The sequence below is a fragment of the Macrobrachium nipponense genome, chromosome 3 (assembly GCF_015104395.2).
Source record: "Macrobrachium nipponense isolate FS-2020 chromosome 3, ASM1510439v2, whole genome shotgun sequence".
NCBI lineage: Eukaryota > Metazoa > Arthropoda > Malacostraca > Decapoda > Palaemonidae > Macrobrachium > Macrobrachium nipponense.
The window spans coordinates 5,126,820-5,144,319 of NC_087202.1; the positions used below are offsets into that span (position 1 = coordinate 5,126,820).

Sequence of the window (17,500 nt, forward strand, 5' to 3'; positions counted from 1 at the left end):
GAGGACTCCGTATCCAACATGGTTGTCATGGAGATCGACCTCCAAACAGGATACTCGGCAGATGAGGACGACTTGAGAGGTCTCGTCGCTCAGCAAATCATCAAGCGTTACGAGGTAATTGTTTTGGTAACCATAGTTCCTCACTGGACGAGTCGGTTGCGTACTCGCCTACCGATCTGGTAGCCCGAGTTCGCTCCCAGTTGCTGCCAGCGTGTGGAATCAGAGGAATGTATTTCTGGTAATTCTAAACCCATTTCTTGATATAATGTGGTTCGGATCCCACAATAAGCTGTATAGGTCCCGTTGCTAAGTAACCAATTGGTTCATAGCCACGTAAAATAAAATCTAATCCTTCGGGCAAGCCCTAGGATAGCAATTAATCAGCTCAGTGGTCTGGTAAAACTAAAATTTACTTAACTTTTGTTAACCATAAATCTATTTCCTTGAAAGCTTCGCCAATTTTGTCTAATGTTAATTTTATTTTGAAATAAATATGGATTACTTTGATTAATCTCCTGTCAGCCTTAATGAGATAATTTTGTATGAAACTGCTCACTGCAAATGCATATATTCCTGAGGGAGTTATAAGAAATCTTTAGCACTGAAGATACATCAAGAATATTACCGGAAACGACAAAAGGACGCCAGTTCAGATTCGCGTTTTATAAGACATTTGGGAATGTTTATTTTATCGGCTTCATACTAACCTACATCGTTTGCTTTCCAAAGGAGAAAGATGAGATGGTCTTCCTTTACCTTGAATCGGTCGGTGGCTCCGAAGTCTGTGGCTCCTTCCACGTCCTGAAGGGCTTCGAAGTCCAAGATCTTCTGCCCGGCACCGTCACCCTCTACGATTATTACACACCTGAATTCAGGCTGACTCAGGTACTGTATAGCTTCGATAAAGGGAATACCTGATGATAATTGTTATTCGACCAGATTATTATCATTAGTATTTTACTTTGTAACACAATCCTTTGACAATGTCGATCGCTTTTGAATATGCAAGACATAATTTCATAATCGTGTTTAGAAGAAAATTCACCTTACACTAAAAAAATATAAATATCAGGAATAATTTATAAACAGGATGTTGAAGATACCCTCTTGTAGAACAATAAAAACAGAGTGGAATTATTTAACAGTGCCACCCTTTTTTCGTTAAACACTTGAATTAACACTAACTCAGGCAATGTATGTCTTCAAGTAAGCAGAATAGCTAATGTTAAACCTAACTGACTGTATTATGATTGTTATTTTTCTTTGTGACACCAATACTCTGACACTTTTGATAGATCTTGGATATGACAAGAAATAATTTCATAATTTTGTTTGGACGACATTCCCCATAAATAATTAGAAAATATAACCATATGGACTGAATTTATGAACACCAACTTCAAGAGCCTATTTTGCACAACGACAATAACAGAGTTTTGTTTTAATTGTTTCGCTCTTTCTTTCGTTTCAGTCATTTGAAATTGAAGACACATGTGAGTCAGCGTGAAGTGTGTGCTTGGCTCCTTTTGGTAACGATGGATGGGAAATGACTGCACTGCAATATGTACAAAACGTTGAAAAAAACAAAAAATAATTTAAGTTAATGGTCTTAGAGACGCATCGCATTTCAGACAAAAATGTTAAATGTTTTTATTGGTCATTATTTCTGATTTTATCGGACACGAACCCTTTCTCATTTGATTTCTGAAGGTACATCAATAACATGGCGACCATTTCCTTGTTTTACGGAAAATATCCCTGAAAAATTTAAAAAATGAACAGCTTGTTTAAAAGAAAAAATTCACTTTGACAGAAATATCAAACTGTTCTGTGCACCTGGTATGACACTTTTGCCTTTCGTTTATCAGTCTTCTCCTTTCACCTACCTTCCGAACTGCTTTTATCATCATTCACCTCTGCATTTCATATATTCGAACGGTCACCACTAATTTGCATCATCCATGTTCCTGGATGAAATCAATTCTTTCCATTGTCTCGTCTGATCTGCCATCAAACTCTTTGGTTTGGTTCAATAATAAAACAATATTTTGAGTGTTTGGTTGGCTTTAATGGTGGAGGGGGTACAGAGTGCTTTTAATCCTTATTAATATTATTTATCATTATTATTATTATTATTATTATTATTATTATTATTATTATTATTATTATTATTATTCAGTACTAGATTAAACCTATCCATATCTAACAAGCCCACCAAAGGGCCACTGCCTTGATATTCAAGCTTCCAAAGAATATTAAGGTGTTCATTTGGAATAAGTAAGAGGAAGTAAAGTGAAACACAGAAAGAAGAGATCCCACTTATTAAAAGAAAATTAATTGATAAATAGATAAATAAATAAAAATGCATTAAAATGCAAGAGGAATAGTATTGGGGTAGTAATGCTTTGCATTTTCGCTTGAACTTCTGAAGTTGTAATAAACCAACCTATTACAATAGTTATTTGAAAAGGATTCCAAGATCATGGATCCTGAATAAGTATCAAACTTTAGTAACAATTACGACTTTGTTGATTATTCTATCAAACTAACATCACTTTTACATTGGACATTGGTCATTCTAACTTACGAAATGGTTATGTCACTTTCAGTGGTTTTATAATCCATTATTGTATCTTTTATTAAATATGAAGTTATTCTTTATATAGTCTAAGGGATCATCTGTAAAAGCTTGGTAATAATTATTTGACTAAGGCTGAATTTTGTGTTTAAAATAATTCTTCAAAGATTATGCAAAATATAAAATGCAATTATTTTCCTTGTTTCTTTTATCACCTTCATTAATGTATATACACATCTACATATACATATAGCCTATATATGACTGTGAAATATATTCTGTTAAAACAGAATTCCATCTAATACAATGAGCTGATAAAAATACCAAAACGTAGAAAGTAAATACTATATTTCAGAGACCAAACTGTCTCTCTCTCCAGGCAGGTGATGAGAAAAAGTTACAGAAAAAGCGGTATTTATACCAAGAGATCCTCAGGTCAGTCATATAGTCACCCCAACTGACAATTCCTCTTTAATCTTTTAATCGCTAATCGGAGAAAGATTTAATCTATAATATCTGAGTCCCACGATCCTTTAGAAAGATTCATTGTGTGTCTTTGTTCAATCAAAGCTGATTCTACCATCTGCCTTTTGAACTGACAATTGCTGCTGTAAATTATATGTGAAAAATACCAGTTTATTCTGTATATACATATTTATGTATACATATATATGTATATATATGGTTATAAAAGTTAAGTATATCTTAGTATTACCAGACCACTGAGCTGATTAAAAGCTCTCCTAGGGCTGGCCCGAAGGATTAGATTTTTTTTCTACGTGGCCAGGCACCAATTGGTCAAAGAATAATAAGGTGTTCATTAGGAAGAAGCAAGAGAAAGAAAAGGGAAATAGATAAAAATGTTTTAAAATGCAAGGAGAATAGTATTAGGGTAGTAATGCATTGCATCTTCGTTTGAACTTGGGAAGTTCCTATTACAGAATAGAATAGAGCAGAATACAGAATTATCATTATTATTATTATTATTAATACTATTATCACTATTATTTAGTAGACAAAACCTACTCATATGCAACCAGCCCACCAGATTTCCAAACAAGAAAAAGCTTTTGGCATCGAAAATTACCAAAAAATGAGACGAAGGTCCCTTACAGTAGACCTAAAATTAGAAACAAATGATAATGAGTAAAAGGGAGACAAGAAGAAGAGAGCGAAAAGATAAACCAACATTGTAACAGAAAGTTTCGTCACGTGAAATGTCGGGGAGCCAAACAAGGCAAATAGAGGCGAAGTGATGCGAAAAATATCCAAAACTAATGAAAAAACATGATATCAAGCACGGAGCTAAACAGGAAGTCTCTACCTTACAGGGAATTTCTGCGAAAAGAGTTTAGTTATCAGTTTTGATGCTCAGATAATGAAATATTCAATGTATCAAAGCTCTGAATGAAAGGGTCCGATGGAAAGAAACGCCAAAGTTAATTACGTCTAGGTTTTTTTACCAACTCTCCCTTTTGCCAAAGGAATATCTGAAATAGCAGGGGTTGATTAGAATGTAACGCATCCTCGGAGCATGTTTGGGCTTTTCAAAGAAGCGTGTATATAGGTACACACACACGCGTTCACAGAAACACACGCACATATTCATATAAGTATATATATATATATATACATATAAAAGAATAATTCTCAATAAAAGGCCCATTAAAACGCTCTGGTTTAAAGCCAAGGACTATTTCGGTGGACTAACTCCCACCCTTATCAAGTAGTGAATGACAGAAGGAGTTGCATAGCGAAATATATAGTGGGAAATATACCCTTAGGTGATGCCCAAGAAGGTCACCGCTAAGCCGACGTTGGTTGTGTTAATTGTCATAATCCGCTTCATCGTTGCCTTAAGGAAGATATGGTCTATCTAGTCAGAGTCCCAGGCTCCATTTGGAAAGGTTGATCTTATTATCTTGTGTAAAAATGTTTATAATAATACATATATTTGTGTGTATATATATACACAAGCACACATTATATATATATATATATATATATATATATATATATATATATATATATATATATATATATATATATATATATATATATATATATATATATATATATATAGATATATATATATATATATATATATATATATATATATATATATATATATATATATATATATATATATATATATATATATATATATATATATATATATATATATATATATATATATATATATATATATATATATATATATGTATATATATATATGTATATATGTATATATATATATATAATGTGTGCTTGTGTATATATATACACACAAATATATATATTATTATAAACATTTTTATCATAATACAATACCGCGAGCTCATTGCCGTATCACATTCATGTCTCTAGGTATCAAATGAAAGTCTCGTAATGATTCCACTTTATATTTTCCATAATCTGTGCAATGATGCTGCAGAACACAATCCAGCCTCTTCGATTAGGGTCCGAACAGGACCGAAAGTACTTGGCTATCTCACTTTTTCATTTTTTCCTTCGTGGCAAAAACCCTTTATTTATACATAGCATCACGTTTTATATACTTCGTGATCAAGTTATTCATATATATATATATATATATATATATATATATATATATATATATATAAAAATATATCATATATATATATATATATATATATATATATATATATATATGATATATATATATATATATATATATATATATATATATATATATACATATATATATATATATATATATATATATATATATATATATATATATATATATATATATATATATAATGTGTGCTCGTGTATATATATACACAAAAATATATACCCATATTATAAAACATTTTTTATACAAAGATAATAGGATCAACCTTTCCAAATGGAGCCTGGGACTGACCAGATAGACCATATCTTCCTTAAGGCAACGATGAAGCGGATTAAGACAATTAACACAACTAACGTCGGCTTAGCGGTGACCTTCTTAGGCATCACCTAAGGTTATATTTCCCACTATATATTTTGCTATGTAACTCCTTCTGTCATTCACTACTTGATAAGGGTGGGAGTTAGTCCACCAAAATAGTCCTTGGCTTTAAACCAGAGCGTTTTAAGGGCCTTTTATACTTGAGACTTATCCTTTTATATGTATATATATATATATATACATATATGAATATGTGCGTGTGTTTGTGTGAACGCGTGTGTGTGTACCTATATACACACTTTTTTGAAAAGCCCAAACATGCTCCGAGGATGCGTTACATTCTAATCAACCCCTGCTATTTCAGATATTCCTTTGGCAAAAGGGAGAGTCGGTAAAAAAACCTAGACGTAATTAACTTTGGCGTTTCTTTCCATCGGACCCTTTCATTCAGAGCTTTGATACATTGAATATTTTATTATCTGAGCATCAAAACTGATTACTAATTTATGGCATCTATAGTATGTGTGTTTTACATGTTTGCAGGAAATATATACAGGCGGCCTCGGTTAACAGCAGGGGTTCCGTTCCTGGCCGCCGCTGATGAGTGATTTTCGCCGTTGAGCGACTTTAAAGTCTACGGCCGCCGCACACCTTCTTTCGGAGCACTACACTGCTTAACAGCGCCTTAGACCAGTCAACGGCGCCATAATCTAGCGATCGCTCATCAAGTAAAATGTTATTTATGCAGTAGCACTATAGCATTTACTGTACAGTACTACTGTACAGTACATTATAGTTGTAAATACACTATTTATGTACAGAAATAAAATTACCCTATCTGTAATACATATGTACATTTTCATACACATTTAAACATGAAAACATGAACATTTATAAATTGACAGATCGATCGCTAAATTTGCACTTTTTTATCTCGATATTTTCGGAAGAGCGGCTGGCGGCGGCATAAATCAGCATCATGGGCAGATAGTTTACCCTAATAGCTACGTATGTAATAACTCTCAATAAAAATGTTAATATTATTTGCATAACCTTTACTATGGTCTGAACAGTTCTTCTACAAATTTTTCATGCCAGATTTGATGACCCTACATGGAAACTTTGGCATAGTAAACAAAGTCTTACCTCTCTCAGACCGCTTGATGATATCGTATATCGTCTCCAGCGATATCGTCTTCCTCTTCTTGGCGTCATTTCCATGGGGCGTAGTAGCTGGACGCTTAGGACCCATGATGAATGAAGTTAAGCAGTAAAACTAAAACAAGAGAGATGGGAAATTGCTCTACGAAGACCGCCGTTGTGGCTACCAGTCCAATATTCCTGCGCCGTTATGCGTGTGCGACCGACCCATGCGGCAGGCAGGTCGTTCTCCAGTCAAGTACTACAGAACAGTACAATATACACACAAAAAACTAGTTCCCGTCACCGTGCTTAGGAGAATGGCTGTCAGTCAACGGCGCCTTCAACCGGTTAACATCGCCGTTAAACACTATCTGTTCCATAGGCATAACGGCGCTTGTGGCGCCGCTGACCGATATTTGCGCCGTAAATAAATCTTAAAATTCCTTATTTTTTTATGAATATTTTTTATGACCGCCGTAAAACCAATTCTTAACCGCGGGCCGCCTGTATATATATATATATATATATTATATATATATATCATATATATATATATATATATATATATATATACTATATATATATATATATATATATATATATATATATATATATATATATATAGATATAATATATATATATATATATATAATTATATATATATATATATATATATATATATATCCTGCAAACATGTAAAACACACATACTATAGATGTCATAAATTATAAAAGGTCACTTTCAGTCTTGTGCAGGGTTATGAGCTACTAGAGCCAAAGGTAGTTCAATTTCTGCATACTTTAACAGTGTATTGCCATTTGTCACTTTTATTTGAGATTTTTCAAAGTTGTTCAAAGTTTTATTTTCGAATGAATGATTCTCAACTCGTATGTATTCACAATCATTACATTAGTGTAAAGTATATATCCTCCAACAAACAGCTGCTTTCTTTTCATGACCACCAGCCCGATGCTGGGGAAGATGTCTGTCTACAAATCTATCTTCTGATTCAACACCTGCTCCAAGATTGTCTCTGAGAAAACCTTCAACTCATTTCTTGTCTAATAAAATACGCGAGCTCAAAGCTGAATCACTTTCATGTCTCTAGGTATCAAATAAAAGTCTCGTAATGATTCCACTTTATATTTTCCATAATCTGTGCAATGATGCTGAAGAACACAATCCAGCCTCTTCGATTATATCTGTTTCTAGGGCATCGCAGGTAACCCTTCAAAATATAACACAAATAACTTCATATTCAAATGGCTACAGCAATTCTGCAGATTGAAATGAATGAACGTAAAAAGGATATGCTGATGTTGATCAAATATAACATTTAAATATATTCTTAAATGATGTTCAAGTCTGCCAACCTATTCACATCATGACCTCGAATTTTATCTTCAAATTACAATTATTTTTCGGAGGCCGTTGCAGCTGTGTGGTTCACAAATTTTCAGAATGGCCCTCAGATTGTAAGACGATGACCTATAATATTTTGGTAAAGCAAAGTAGAGACTGCAGAGTTTCAAAGAAAGGAATGTTGGAGTTTTTATACTGTTGTTGTTATTGTTTGCTTCGTTTGTTGTCAGACTGAGCTGCATTATAACCACCAGCAAAGGCATTAGATCAGCCAAAACAGAAATAGGAAAATCGTGATTTCCGTGTTTTGGAAAGCAGTCCGAAGTTACAAAGAGTTACAAGGATTAGGATGTCTCAAAGACTTGTTAGTGCATCCTAAGAGGAGACATCTTGTGCTCACTTATCTGTAGGATCAGGTTTTACTGTGCACTCACAGTGTCCTAATGACTTTGTCTAGCTTTCTTTTAAACTCTGCCAACATACTCACTGCAGCGACTTGGAAAGACTCCAAAGAAGAGCAGGAGTCCTGGTCACTGATAAAGTGAATCTAGACACGGATTCAATGCTGTGATGAAAGAAGGTGAATCAGGAAGCGTCGTTGATATGATCAATACTCCCATCATCGATGGCTGTGGTCATTACAAAAGCTGCATCACCTTAATGTGCGTTTTATAAACTCAACAATTTCTCCACCGTCAAAGCCAAACCAAAATAAAAAGAAAAACGCTCAAAATATTGATGGAGAAGATTTGATTTATATGGACTTCTGGCATTATGACAAGCACTGGGGCAACTAAGGCCATTCAGCGCTGATATGGAAATTGATAGTAAAAAGTTTGAAAGGTGTAACAGGAGGAAAACCTCAAAGCAGATGCACTATGAAACAATTGTTAGGAGAGGGTGGAGAGTAAGATGGTAAAAAGAGAATATGAACGGAGGTACAGTAAAAGGAATGAAAGTAGTTGCAGCTAGGGGCCGAAGTGACACTGCAAAGAACCTTAAGTAACGCTTACATTGCACCGAATGAGGTGCACTGACAGCAGTACCCCACTACGGGGTTGATGGAGAAGAGAGGATGGTATTTGTTTTGGTATAAAACCTCATATTTTGGGAGACGCCGCAGGCGAGAAACTGGAAGGGTCTTGCTCCTTCTAGCAGAAACAGGGGATGATCTAAATTAGTGATCCCATTATATCATGACCAAAATTGATAACGGCAGTTTAGAATTTGAAACGAGAAGACTGATAAACGAAAGGAGACAGCTGATTAAAAATAAGAAGAGGGAAGGATCGAGGAAATAGGCAAGACTTAGGCTACCAAAACCGGCGAATAAAAACCCACGTCACTCAAGTATCCAAAAAGAGAAAGGCAAATCTTTCATATCTACCTCACTCAAGGATTGACATTTCTATCAGAGGCACTTCCTTGAATAACTACAAATTTAGCCTACAATTAGCATTTATCTGTCAGTTTCGAATGGAATTTGATGTAGGTATATAACCACACGGTTACTGAAAAGAATGAACAAAAATGCTGTACCTTAAAAATTCTAATTATAAAGGCCTCTCTTTTCCAATTGAACATAAATAATGACTAAAATATATTAAACTTAGTGTCTAGAATAATATTCAGACTCTAAAACCAATGACACTTTTTTTTCACATTGCTCAGAAGTTCGTGAAGTCATCTATCACTATTGTTACAGTGGTGGATGGACATTCAAGCTGAATCACAATGTCTTCAGTTTCGAATGACTGAAACGAAAAAGGGTACCTCAGTTAAAAAAGGGACAAAGTAAGTCCATGTCTCTAATCCTTCTACAATATGGGCTCTTCAAGTGGGTGTACGTAAATTAATTCTATATTGCTATATTTTCTAATTATTTGTGGAGAACGTTTTCTAAACAAGATTACAAAATGATCTTGTCAGATTCAAAATCGATCAAAATTGTAAGATGATTTGTGCCACAAAGAAAAATAAGAGTCATAATATGGTCTAGTAAATTTAACATTAGTTATTCTGCTTTCTTGAAGACACAGTGCCTGAGTGAATGTTAATTCAGGTGTTTAACGAAAAAAAGGTGGCACTGTTAAATAATTCCACCCTCTGTTTTTATTGTTCTACAAAAGGGGCTCTTCAGCTTACTATTGATAAATACATTCCTCATAGTTATATTTTTTTTAGTGATTTAAGGTGAATTTTCTTCTAAATAATTATAAAACCATGTTTGCCAGATTCAAAAGCGATCGGAATTGTTAGAGAATTTGTGCCACAAAGAAAATAATATAAATAACAATCTGGTCCAATAGCAATTACCATCACGTATTCCCCTTATTGACAGTTATACAGTACCTGAGTCAGCCTGAATTCAGGAGTGTAATAATCGTAGAGGGTGACGGTGCCAGGCGCTATATCTTCGACTTCATGGTCCCTCCGGATTCGGAAGGAGACACAAATTTCGGAGCCACCGACCGATTCCAGATACAAGAAGACAACACCATCTGTCTCCTACATAATGTCAACACTGCAGGTTAGTATGAAGCCGGTAAACATGTCCGAATGTCTTATATAAAACATTATTCCTGGTATTAATCTTAATAATCTCACTAATACTTATATATTTCTCTCAAAAGAGTACTTATTTCATTGACGATCTTTATACAAGATCTCATTGAGGTTAACTGGAGATTAGTTATAAATATCTTTCATTATTATGCACAGGTACGAATTGCAGATGCTCCTCTACTCACGAAATTTCAAGTCATAAACTTTCAGAGATACGAACAACATTGATCTTAAATTAAAATTGTGTTCGGAGCGGTCAGTCTACCAGTGCCAAGATCAAATTTTTTATTGCGCGCCTCTGTTTCGTTACAATTTTTTGCTGCTACCCACACTGAACAGCACTGTAGCTGAAGGGGAAGGCAATACAAGCCCCAGAGTCCCAGAGACTCGAACCTACCCAAGTGGTAGCCGGCTGGACGTCATCTTTCTGTTGTGCTCATATTTATTAGTGCGATTTTATGTGAAATACCGAGCCCATCCTTTTTCTATCAAAGCTAATGGCAAGTGAAAGGCCAGCAAAGATAGTGGCAGTGGTAAAAAGCAGCTAGTCATCTCAATGAGAACAAAAATTACAATTATAAAGAAATTAGGAAGTTGAAAAAGTGGTCGAGGTAGCAAGCCATCATGATATGAATCATTCAACTATTGTCACGATCTTTTAAAAACAACGATCGAATAATGGAATACATAAAAAGTGCTGTGCCAATGCAGTCAACAATTATAACAAGAGAAGGGGGTTGGTGGGTGGTAGAAGAAATGGAAGAAATTCTGGGTATCTGGATGGAACACCATATGCAAATGTGTTGTTGAGGCTTTTTCGATGACTTGAAGGCTAAAGCGAAAGCGCTGCATACAGAACATTTGCTGCAAGTTTTGGATGGTTTCAGCACTTCATGAAACGTGCTAACTTGCATTATATGTCTGTTACTTGCGAGGCAGTGAGTGCCAACAAACCAGCAGCCTAAAAAATCCCAAGATGCTCAAGGAAATAACTGATAGCAGTAGTTATAGCCCTCAGCAAGTTTTTAATATTGATGAGACAGGGCAACTCTGGGGACAAAACATGCCAGATAAAACATACATCAGCCATGAAGAGAAGGCGATGTCAGGGTTTAAGTCGACGAAGGATAGGCTAACTTTATTGCTGGAGACTTCAAGCAAATCCACAGGCACTGAAAAAAAAAAAAAAACACCACAAACAGTTCCCAACCCCTAATCTACCCCTGGTGACTCCTGCTGTATTTGAAGACTGGTCTTTTCCATCACTCTGTCCCCGAAGTCAAGCTGTACTGCTGCGAAAATGGGGTTCCTTTCAAGATTCTCTTAATTTTGGACGACGCCCCTGGTCACCCATGCACTTGGATGCAGGGTTGGTGATTTTTTTAAAAAAAAAAATAAACAAATATAAATAAGTGATTTACTTGATTTTTTTATTTATTTGGTTTTATTGATTTGTTAGATGTGTATTCAATCCTTTTTTTTCCTGAAAATGTATTTTATAACAGAATTACTATTGATTTATCTTTTAGGTACCCAGAACCGGCTTAAAGTATGAACTTGTTTGCTTTCAAATAAAAAAAAAGTAATAAAAAAATCATGATTATTGAATGAAAAAATCAAAGATTTAATCACTTGATTAAATCAGTTTGATTTAATCATTGCCAACCCTGCTTGGATGATTTCTATCCGGATGAGGAACTATTGAAGGAGGTGCGACCTTACAGGACTTTTGGAAGGGTTGCTACATTTACAATTGTATAAAGAATAGTGCTGCTGCACGGGGTGAATTAAGTGATATGGACATGAATGGAGCGTGGAAGGTCATATACCCACAGTTTGTCAACGATTTCGAATCATTTGACCAGGAAGAGGAGGCAAAGGGAATCGTTAACAGTCTCCCTGACATAAGTGAAGAGTTAAAGCCTGACTTAGAGGAAGAGGACTTTGAAGAGCTGCTTGAGTCTCTTTCAGAAGGAGTTGACGAATGAGGACCTAACGGAACTGGAAGAAGAAGACTTTCCATAGCTGTTCGAGTGTCATTCAGAGGAGTTGACGAGTGAAGACCCAATGGAGCTGGAAGAAATGCAACGAACAGAAGAACACGAAGAAGTAGAGCTTCTTCTTTCAAAGAAGTTTAAAGGGAAATTGATGGCCCAGGGGGCTTTCTCTTCCAGAAAGAGCTTTATATATATGTGAATCAGGATCCAAATGTTGTTGCATCATATACGATGTAATGAAAAAAAAGTAAAAAAAAAAAAAAAAGAAATACAGCTGTACTGAACTGTATTATCATCGCAATTTATTTAGGTTTTATATATTATTTGTATTAGCAAAGTACTCTATGAAGTGTCCTATCATTATCACAATTTATCTAGGTTTTAATAAAGTACTCTATAAAATACAGTAGCATATAAATAGAGTGAATTGTGTGTTAGGATGAAAAAATATAGACTACTGTATGTATTGACTTTATATATATGCTATATTGTTTGTTTGTTTGTACGTATGGTGTTTTTCAGTTACATGAGATACTTTTGGTTATTCAGCAACAGGACCAACGGCGTTTTTTAAATACGTGACTTTCGAACCACGTCGGGAGTGAACTTCTATCACCAGAAATAAACATCTCTGACCCCTCAATGAATGCCCGAGAATCGAACTCACGGGCACCGAGGTGGCAGGCCAAGACCAAACCGACCACGCCACTCAGGCGCATACATGCCATATTGTACTTACGAGCAATACCAGATCTGAAAAGCCGCTAGTTTGTAAGCAGAGGATCGTAACTATAGTAGATTCACATCAACCGTGCATTTGATAAGCCAATCACAGGGCTTGAAACTCTCAGTCTCTCTCGAGAGTTCACATGGGTAGGATCTATGTTCTACTTCTCCTGAGGGATAACGTCTTTCATAAGTATCCCTCAGGAGAGGTGGAATATACATCCTACCTATGTGAACTTTCGAGAGAGACTGAGTTTACAGTCCTGTGATTGACTTATCAGCAGCCAATCAGGAGCGTCGTAACAGACTGGCCCAGACATCAAATGCACGGTTGATGCGAATCTACTATAGTTCATATCTGACTAAATTGGAAGGTTTTCGGGGCAAACAGTTTAGATCACGTATAAATTACCTCATAACGCTTGATGACTTGCTGAGCGACGAGACCTCTCAAGTCGTCCTCATCTGCCGAGTATCCTGTTTGGAGGTCGACCTCCATCACAGCCATGTTGGATACGGAGTCCTCCTTGACGTAGGAAGCACAAATTTGCAGGGAACTGACAGAGGAGCACCTTTCTCGGACTGTCTTGACAGACATTGCAAAAGCAGAGCTCTCTGGCTCTTCATAGACGTTGTATTTGTGGGTAACCTGATGTTTTAAGTAGCATAAATTAGCTTAAGAATAGAAGTAAAAAATGCTGCATCTGAGAATAATTTTTATGCTCTTGTACTTTCTTATTGAAAAGGTGTATAATAGCTGAAATAACGCATTCGCTCATAAATTCTCTATTGGTTAAATATCTTAAACTAGTATTAAAGCTATCAAAATGACCTCTGTTATTTTAAAAAAAATATATTTCATTGGTAATAGTTGGCAAGCAAAATCAAATGAAATAACGCATTTGTTCATAAACGCTCTATTGGTTAAATCTCTTAAACTACGTATTATTAAAGCTATCAAAATGAACTCTGCTATTGTCTAAAAAAAAAAAAAATACATTTCATTGGTAATAGTTGTCCTAAAACGTTTTGCTACTCGGAGAATTGAAGATTGAAACAACATAAATAGCACAGTACTTGCCTTAAAACTATGTATACATACATAGTACATGCAAGTATATGTGTGTGTGTGCTTCGGAAACTTACCGTGACAAGAGCGCACCCACTTCCAGACGAAGTCACTGTGACGTTAAATGGTGGATCGCCTGTGATGTAGCTAGTCTGCAGGACAAGGCTGTTCTCTGAATCTATGACGATATCAAACGACTGACTTCCAGCAGTGACTGATATGGTGAGGTCTGTTCCTGTGGGCGAGAAGGCTTCGCTGAAGGCTGCGAAGGACTGCAGAGCAACCACTGTGTCCTGTCGAAAATGGAAGTGTCAGTAAATGTCATTTCACTGAATACAAGATATTTTAATTTCATGGAAGAAAATGAAACGAAAATGACAAGAGAATGCGTGCGAAATAGGATTTTTAAAATTTACTATTAAATAAGAAAAGTTTACTTGCACTTACTGTGAGTTCATTTTAAATTCATGATTTGGAAGATCGCTGCTTTCTTATCCTCTATTTATTTTGTAAGTTTCACATCGCTACATGGAAGTCAATTAAACGAAAATGTCAAGAGAATGCGTGTGAATTACTATTAAAATTCTGTACAGATAATCTTCAATGAGTAAGTCACTCGACCATTCATCACTGCCCCGACTGAACAAGAGAACTAACCTGTGTCGAGACGAATCCTCCTTGTCCATTGTGATAAGTTGATATAAGCTTAGTAATATCAAGTGCCCAGGCAGCGTATGATCCTGGACTTTCATTCAGCATGGCCAGAAGGAGGTAGGCGGCAGCTTCAACTGTCAGAGCCAGAGACAGACCTGGACTTCCTGATGTCAAACTGTTGTACACATCTGAAATGAGCGTAGCAGCGGCGCTGCTGTCGCCCGCCAAGGAGAGAGCGTATGCCGTCAGGGCCTTGATGTATGTGCTACTACTTGTGGTGGCTGTGGTGATGCAAGCGACGGCGTTTGCTATGACCTGGACGTCCTGGGTTAGATTCCCTTCCAGAAGAGATATGAGGACGTAGGCTGTGAGAGACGCTTCTGAACCATCGACGCCTCCCTGAAAAAATGTATGCCGGCATGAATATTTTCACTTACAATGCATTCAGTTATGGACGGATTGATGTACGAAATTTTGGGTCACACGAAAGGCCTAGGACCTTAAGGTTATCCAGCGCTAAAGGAAGCAAAATACTAGGTTAACATAGAATAGTATAAACGGTCTGAAGGTCATAATCACTATCATTTTTATTATTATTATTATTATTATTATTATTATTATTATTATTATTATTATTAAATATATGTACATTTAAATAACTGTGGATTTGTTTCTCCATTTGAAGACTCGTGCTACTATGAGGATTTTTTAATTATTATTATTATTATTATTCAGGAGATAGAACCCATTCAAATATAACAAGCCCACCACAGAGGGCCCTGACTTGAAATTCAAGCTTCCAAAGAAAATGGTGCTCAATAGGAGGTAAGAGAAGGTAGAGGGAAATACAGAATGATGAGATCTCACTTATTAAAAAGAAAAAAATTAATAGGAGAATAGCATTAGGGTAGTAATGCACTGCATCTCTGCTTGACCTTCTGTTGTTACATTGCACGACATCCTCAGGGAGACTTCCACAGCCCAATGGGTAGAGGAATAAAGGACCTCTGGAACTGAGAAGTCCGACAATGAAGCACATTTACTGCATATTGGTGCTTCTGCTGTTCAGCGAATCTGGCTGCTCTCGGCAGAATAAGAGGATCAGGGATCAACTGTGAATGTGAGAGATCTCTTTAAAACGCAAATTATGGAAAAAGCGACAAACAAGAGACCATCCGGGGATGGTCCAAGTCATAACTGCTTTTATTAAGAAACAGAAATCTTCAACCACGAACCACTCTATCTAAAAGAGATATATCTTTGGCAGAAGCAGACATCCACACTGGAGAACAGTATTCTAGTAAAAGAAGCACAAATAACCTAAAACAGGTTGCATTGATCTTATCACTGTCATAAATATATATATGAGGCCCAACGAAAAATACCTTACTTTCAAACGGCATTTGCTGAAACCTTCATTACACGTTTCTCAAAAGTAAGATGTGAGTCACAAGTCCTATCCACCTGAAGGGGAGGATGGGAGTGGAAAATCTGTACAAGATCTGCTAATCAATAGTGTTTACGCTTTTCTGGAGTTCAGCCTCATACCCCACCGACTACAGTCACTACACCATTCATTGATCCGGTACATGTCCCAACTGAGGCTGAGGGTAGATTTGGTCCTCATAAGTGGAGACTTTACTACACCCACAAGTGTCGCATCATCTACATCTTGTATACACCAAAAATCATGGTGGACCAAGAACACTACCCTGTTGAACTCCGGACACGATAGGTCTTGGCTAACTACAGATCCCACCAACAGTAATTCGCTGCTGCCTACCTGTAAGGAAATCTTGCAGTCATTCTAAAACACATCCACCTACTCAGAGATTCTGAAGTTGATAAATAAGTACCTTATGATTTACTAAATCGAAAGCAGCATTAAAATCTATTTGAATTACTCTACACTCAAAACCTTTATCAAGGTTCTCTTGCAAATCTCATGTCAAGTCTAAAAGAGCATCGGTACCTAACTGCTTTCTACAAGTATATGCATATTGACTATCAGCTAACAATCCATTAGATTTCACATACTTCTATAGTGGCTTAAAAATAAGTTTTTCATCAACTTTGGAGAGCACATAAGCCACTCTTTAGAGCAGGCACTGTATTACTAAGATTGCACTCATCCGCAAAGACACATCAACATAAATACTGATCTTGGGAGCAACACACTAGAGACGTTTTTAAAAAATAAAACGAAGAAACCTGTCAGGCTCTTTTCCACCCCAGGTAAGAAGATCATCCAGAATTTTCTAAACATCAGACCTTGGCTTTGACAATAGCCGGAACGTCTGCGAATGTGAGGTCTGATCTATTACCAGAAATATGCGTGGGTTCCTCCATCAGCTAGACAAAATCGGAGGAGACACAGATCTCGAGAGCAGACCGGACATGTTGACCGGTGGATATTGAATTTAGCCACTCGATGTGCTTTGCAATGCAATCTCCACAAATAACAAATGAAGCTTTTGAATCCTGAGGCT

General features: G+C 36.1%; 2 protein-coding genes across 2 annotated transcripts in view; one reads left to right on the forward strand and one right to left on the reverse strand.

Moving 5' to 3' along the window:
- Positions 1 to 6: 6 nt before the first annotated feature.
- LOC135222151 (complement C3-like) lies at positions 7 to 2,545 on the forward strand. The gene is made up of 3 exons (XM_064260319.1): positions 7 to 114; positions 730 to 885; positions 1,472 to 2,545. The coding sequence occupies exons 1-3, from the start codon at positions 19 to 21 to the stop codon at positions 1,505 to 1,507; spliced, it is 288 nt and encodes a 95-aa protein (XP_064116389.1). The 5' UTR covers positions 7 to 18; the 3' UTR covers positions 1,508 to 2,545.
- A 5,039-nt stretch (positions 2,546 to 7,584) lies between these two features.
- The window catches only part of LOC135222126 (alpha-1-inhibitor 3-like), a 34,587-nt gene continuing 24,671 nt past the window's right edge, over positions 7,585 to 17,500 (reverse strand). Inside the window, exons 23-27 of the mRNA XM_064260295.1 lie at positions 15,015 to 15,410; positions 14,435 to 14,650; positions 13,701 to 13,937; positions 10,353 to 10,508; positions 7,585 to 9,754 (exon numbers count right to left, since the gene is read on the reverse strand). Coding sequence (XP_064116365.1) covers positions 9,668 to 9,754; positions 10,353 to 10,508; positions 13,701 to 13,937; positions 14,435 to 14,650; positions 15,015 to 15,410 — 1,092 coding nt within the window. The 3' untranslated portion in view covers positions 7,585 to 9,667. The remainder of the gene's footprint in view (positions 9,755 to 10,352; positions 10,509 to 13,700; positions 13,938 to 14,434; positions 14,651 to 15,014; positions 15,411 to 17,500) is intronic.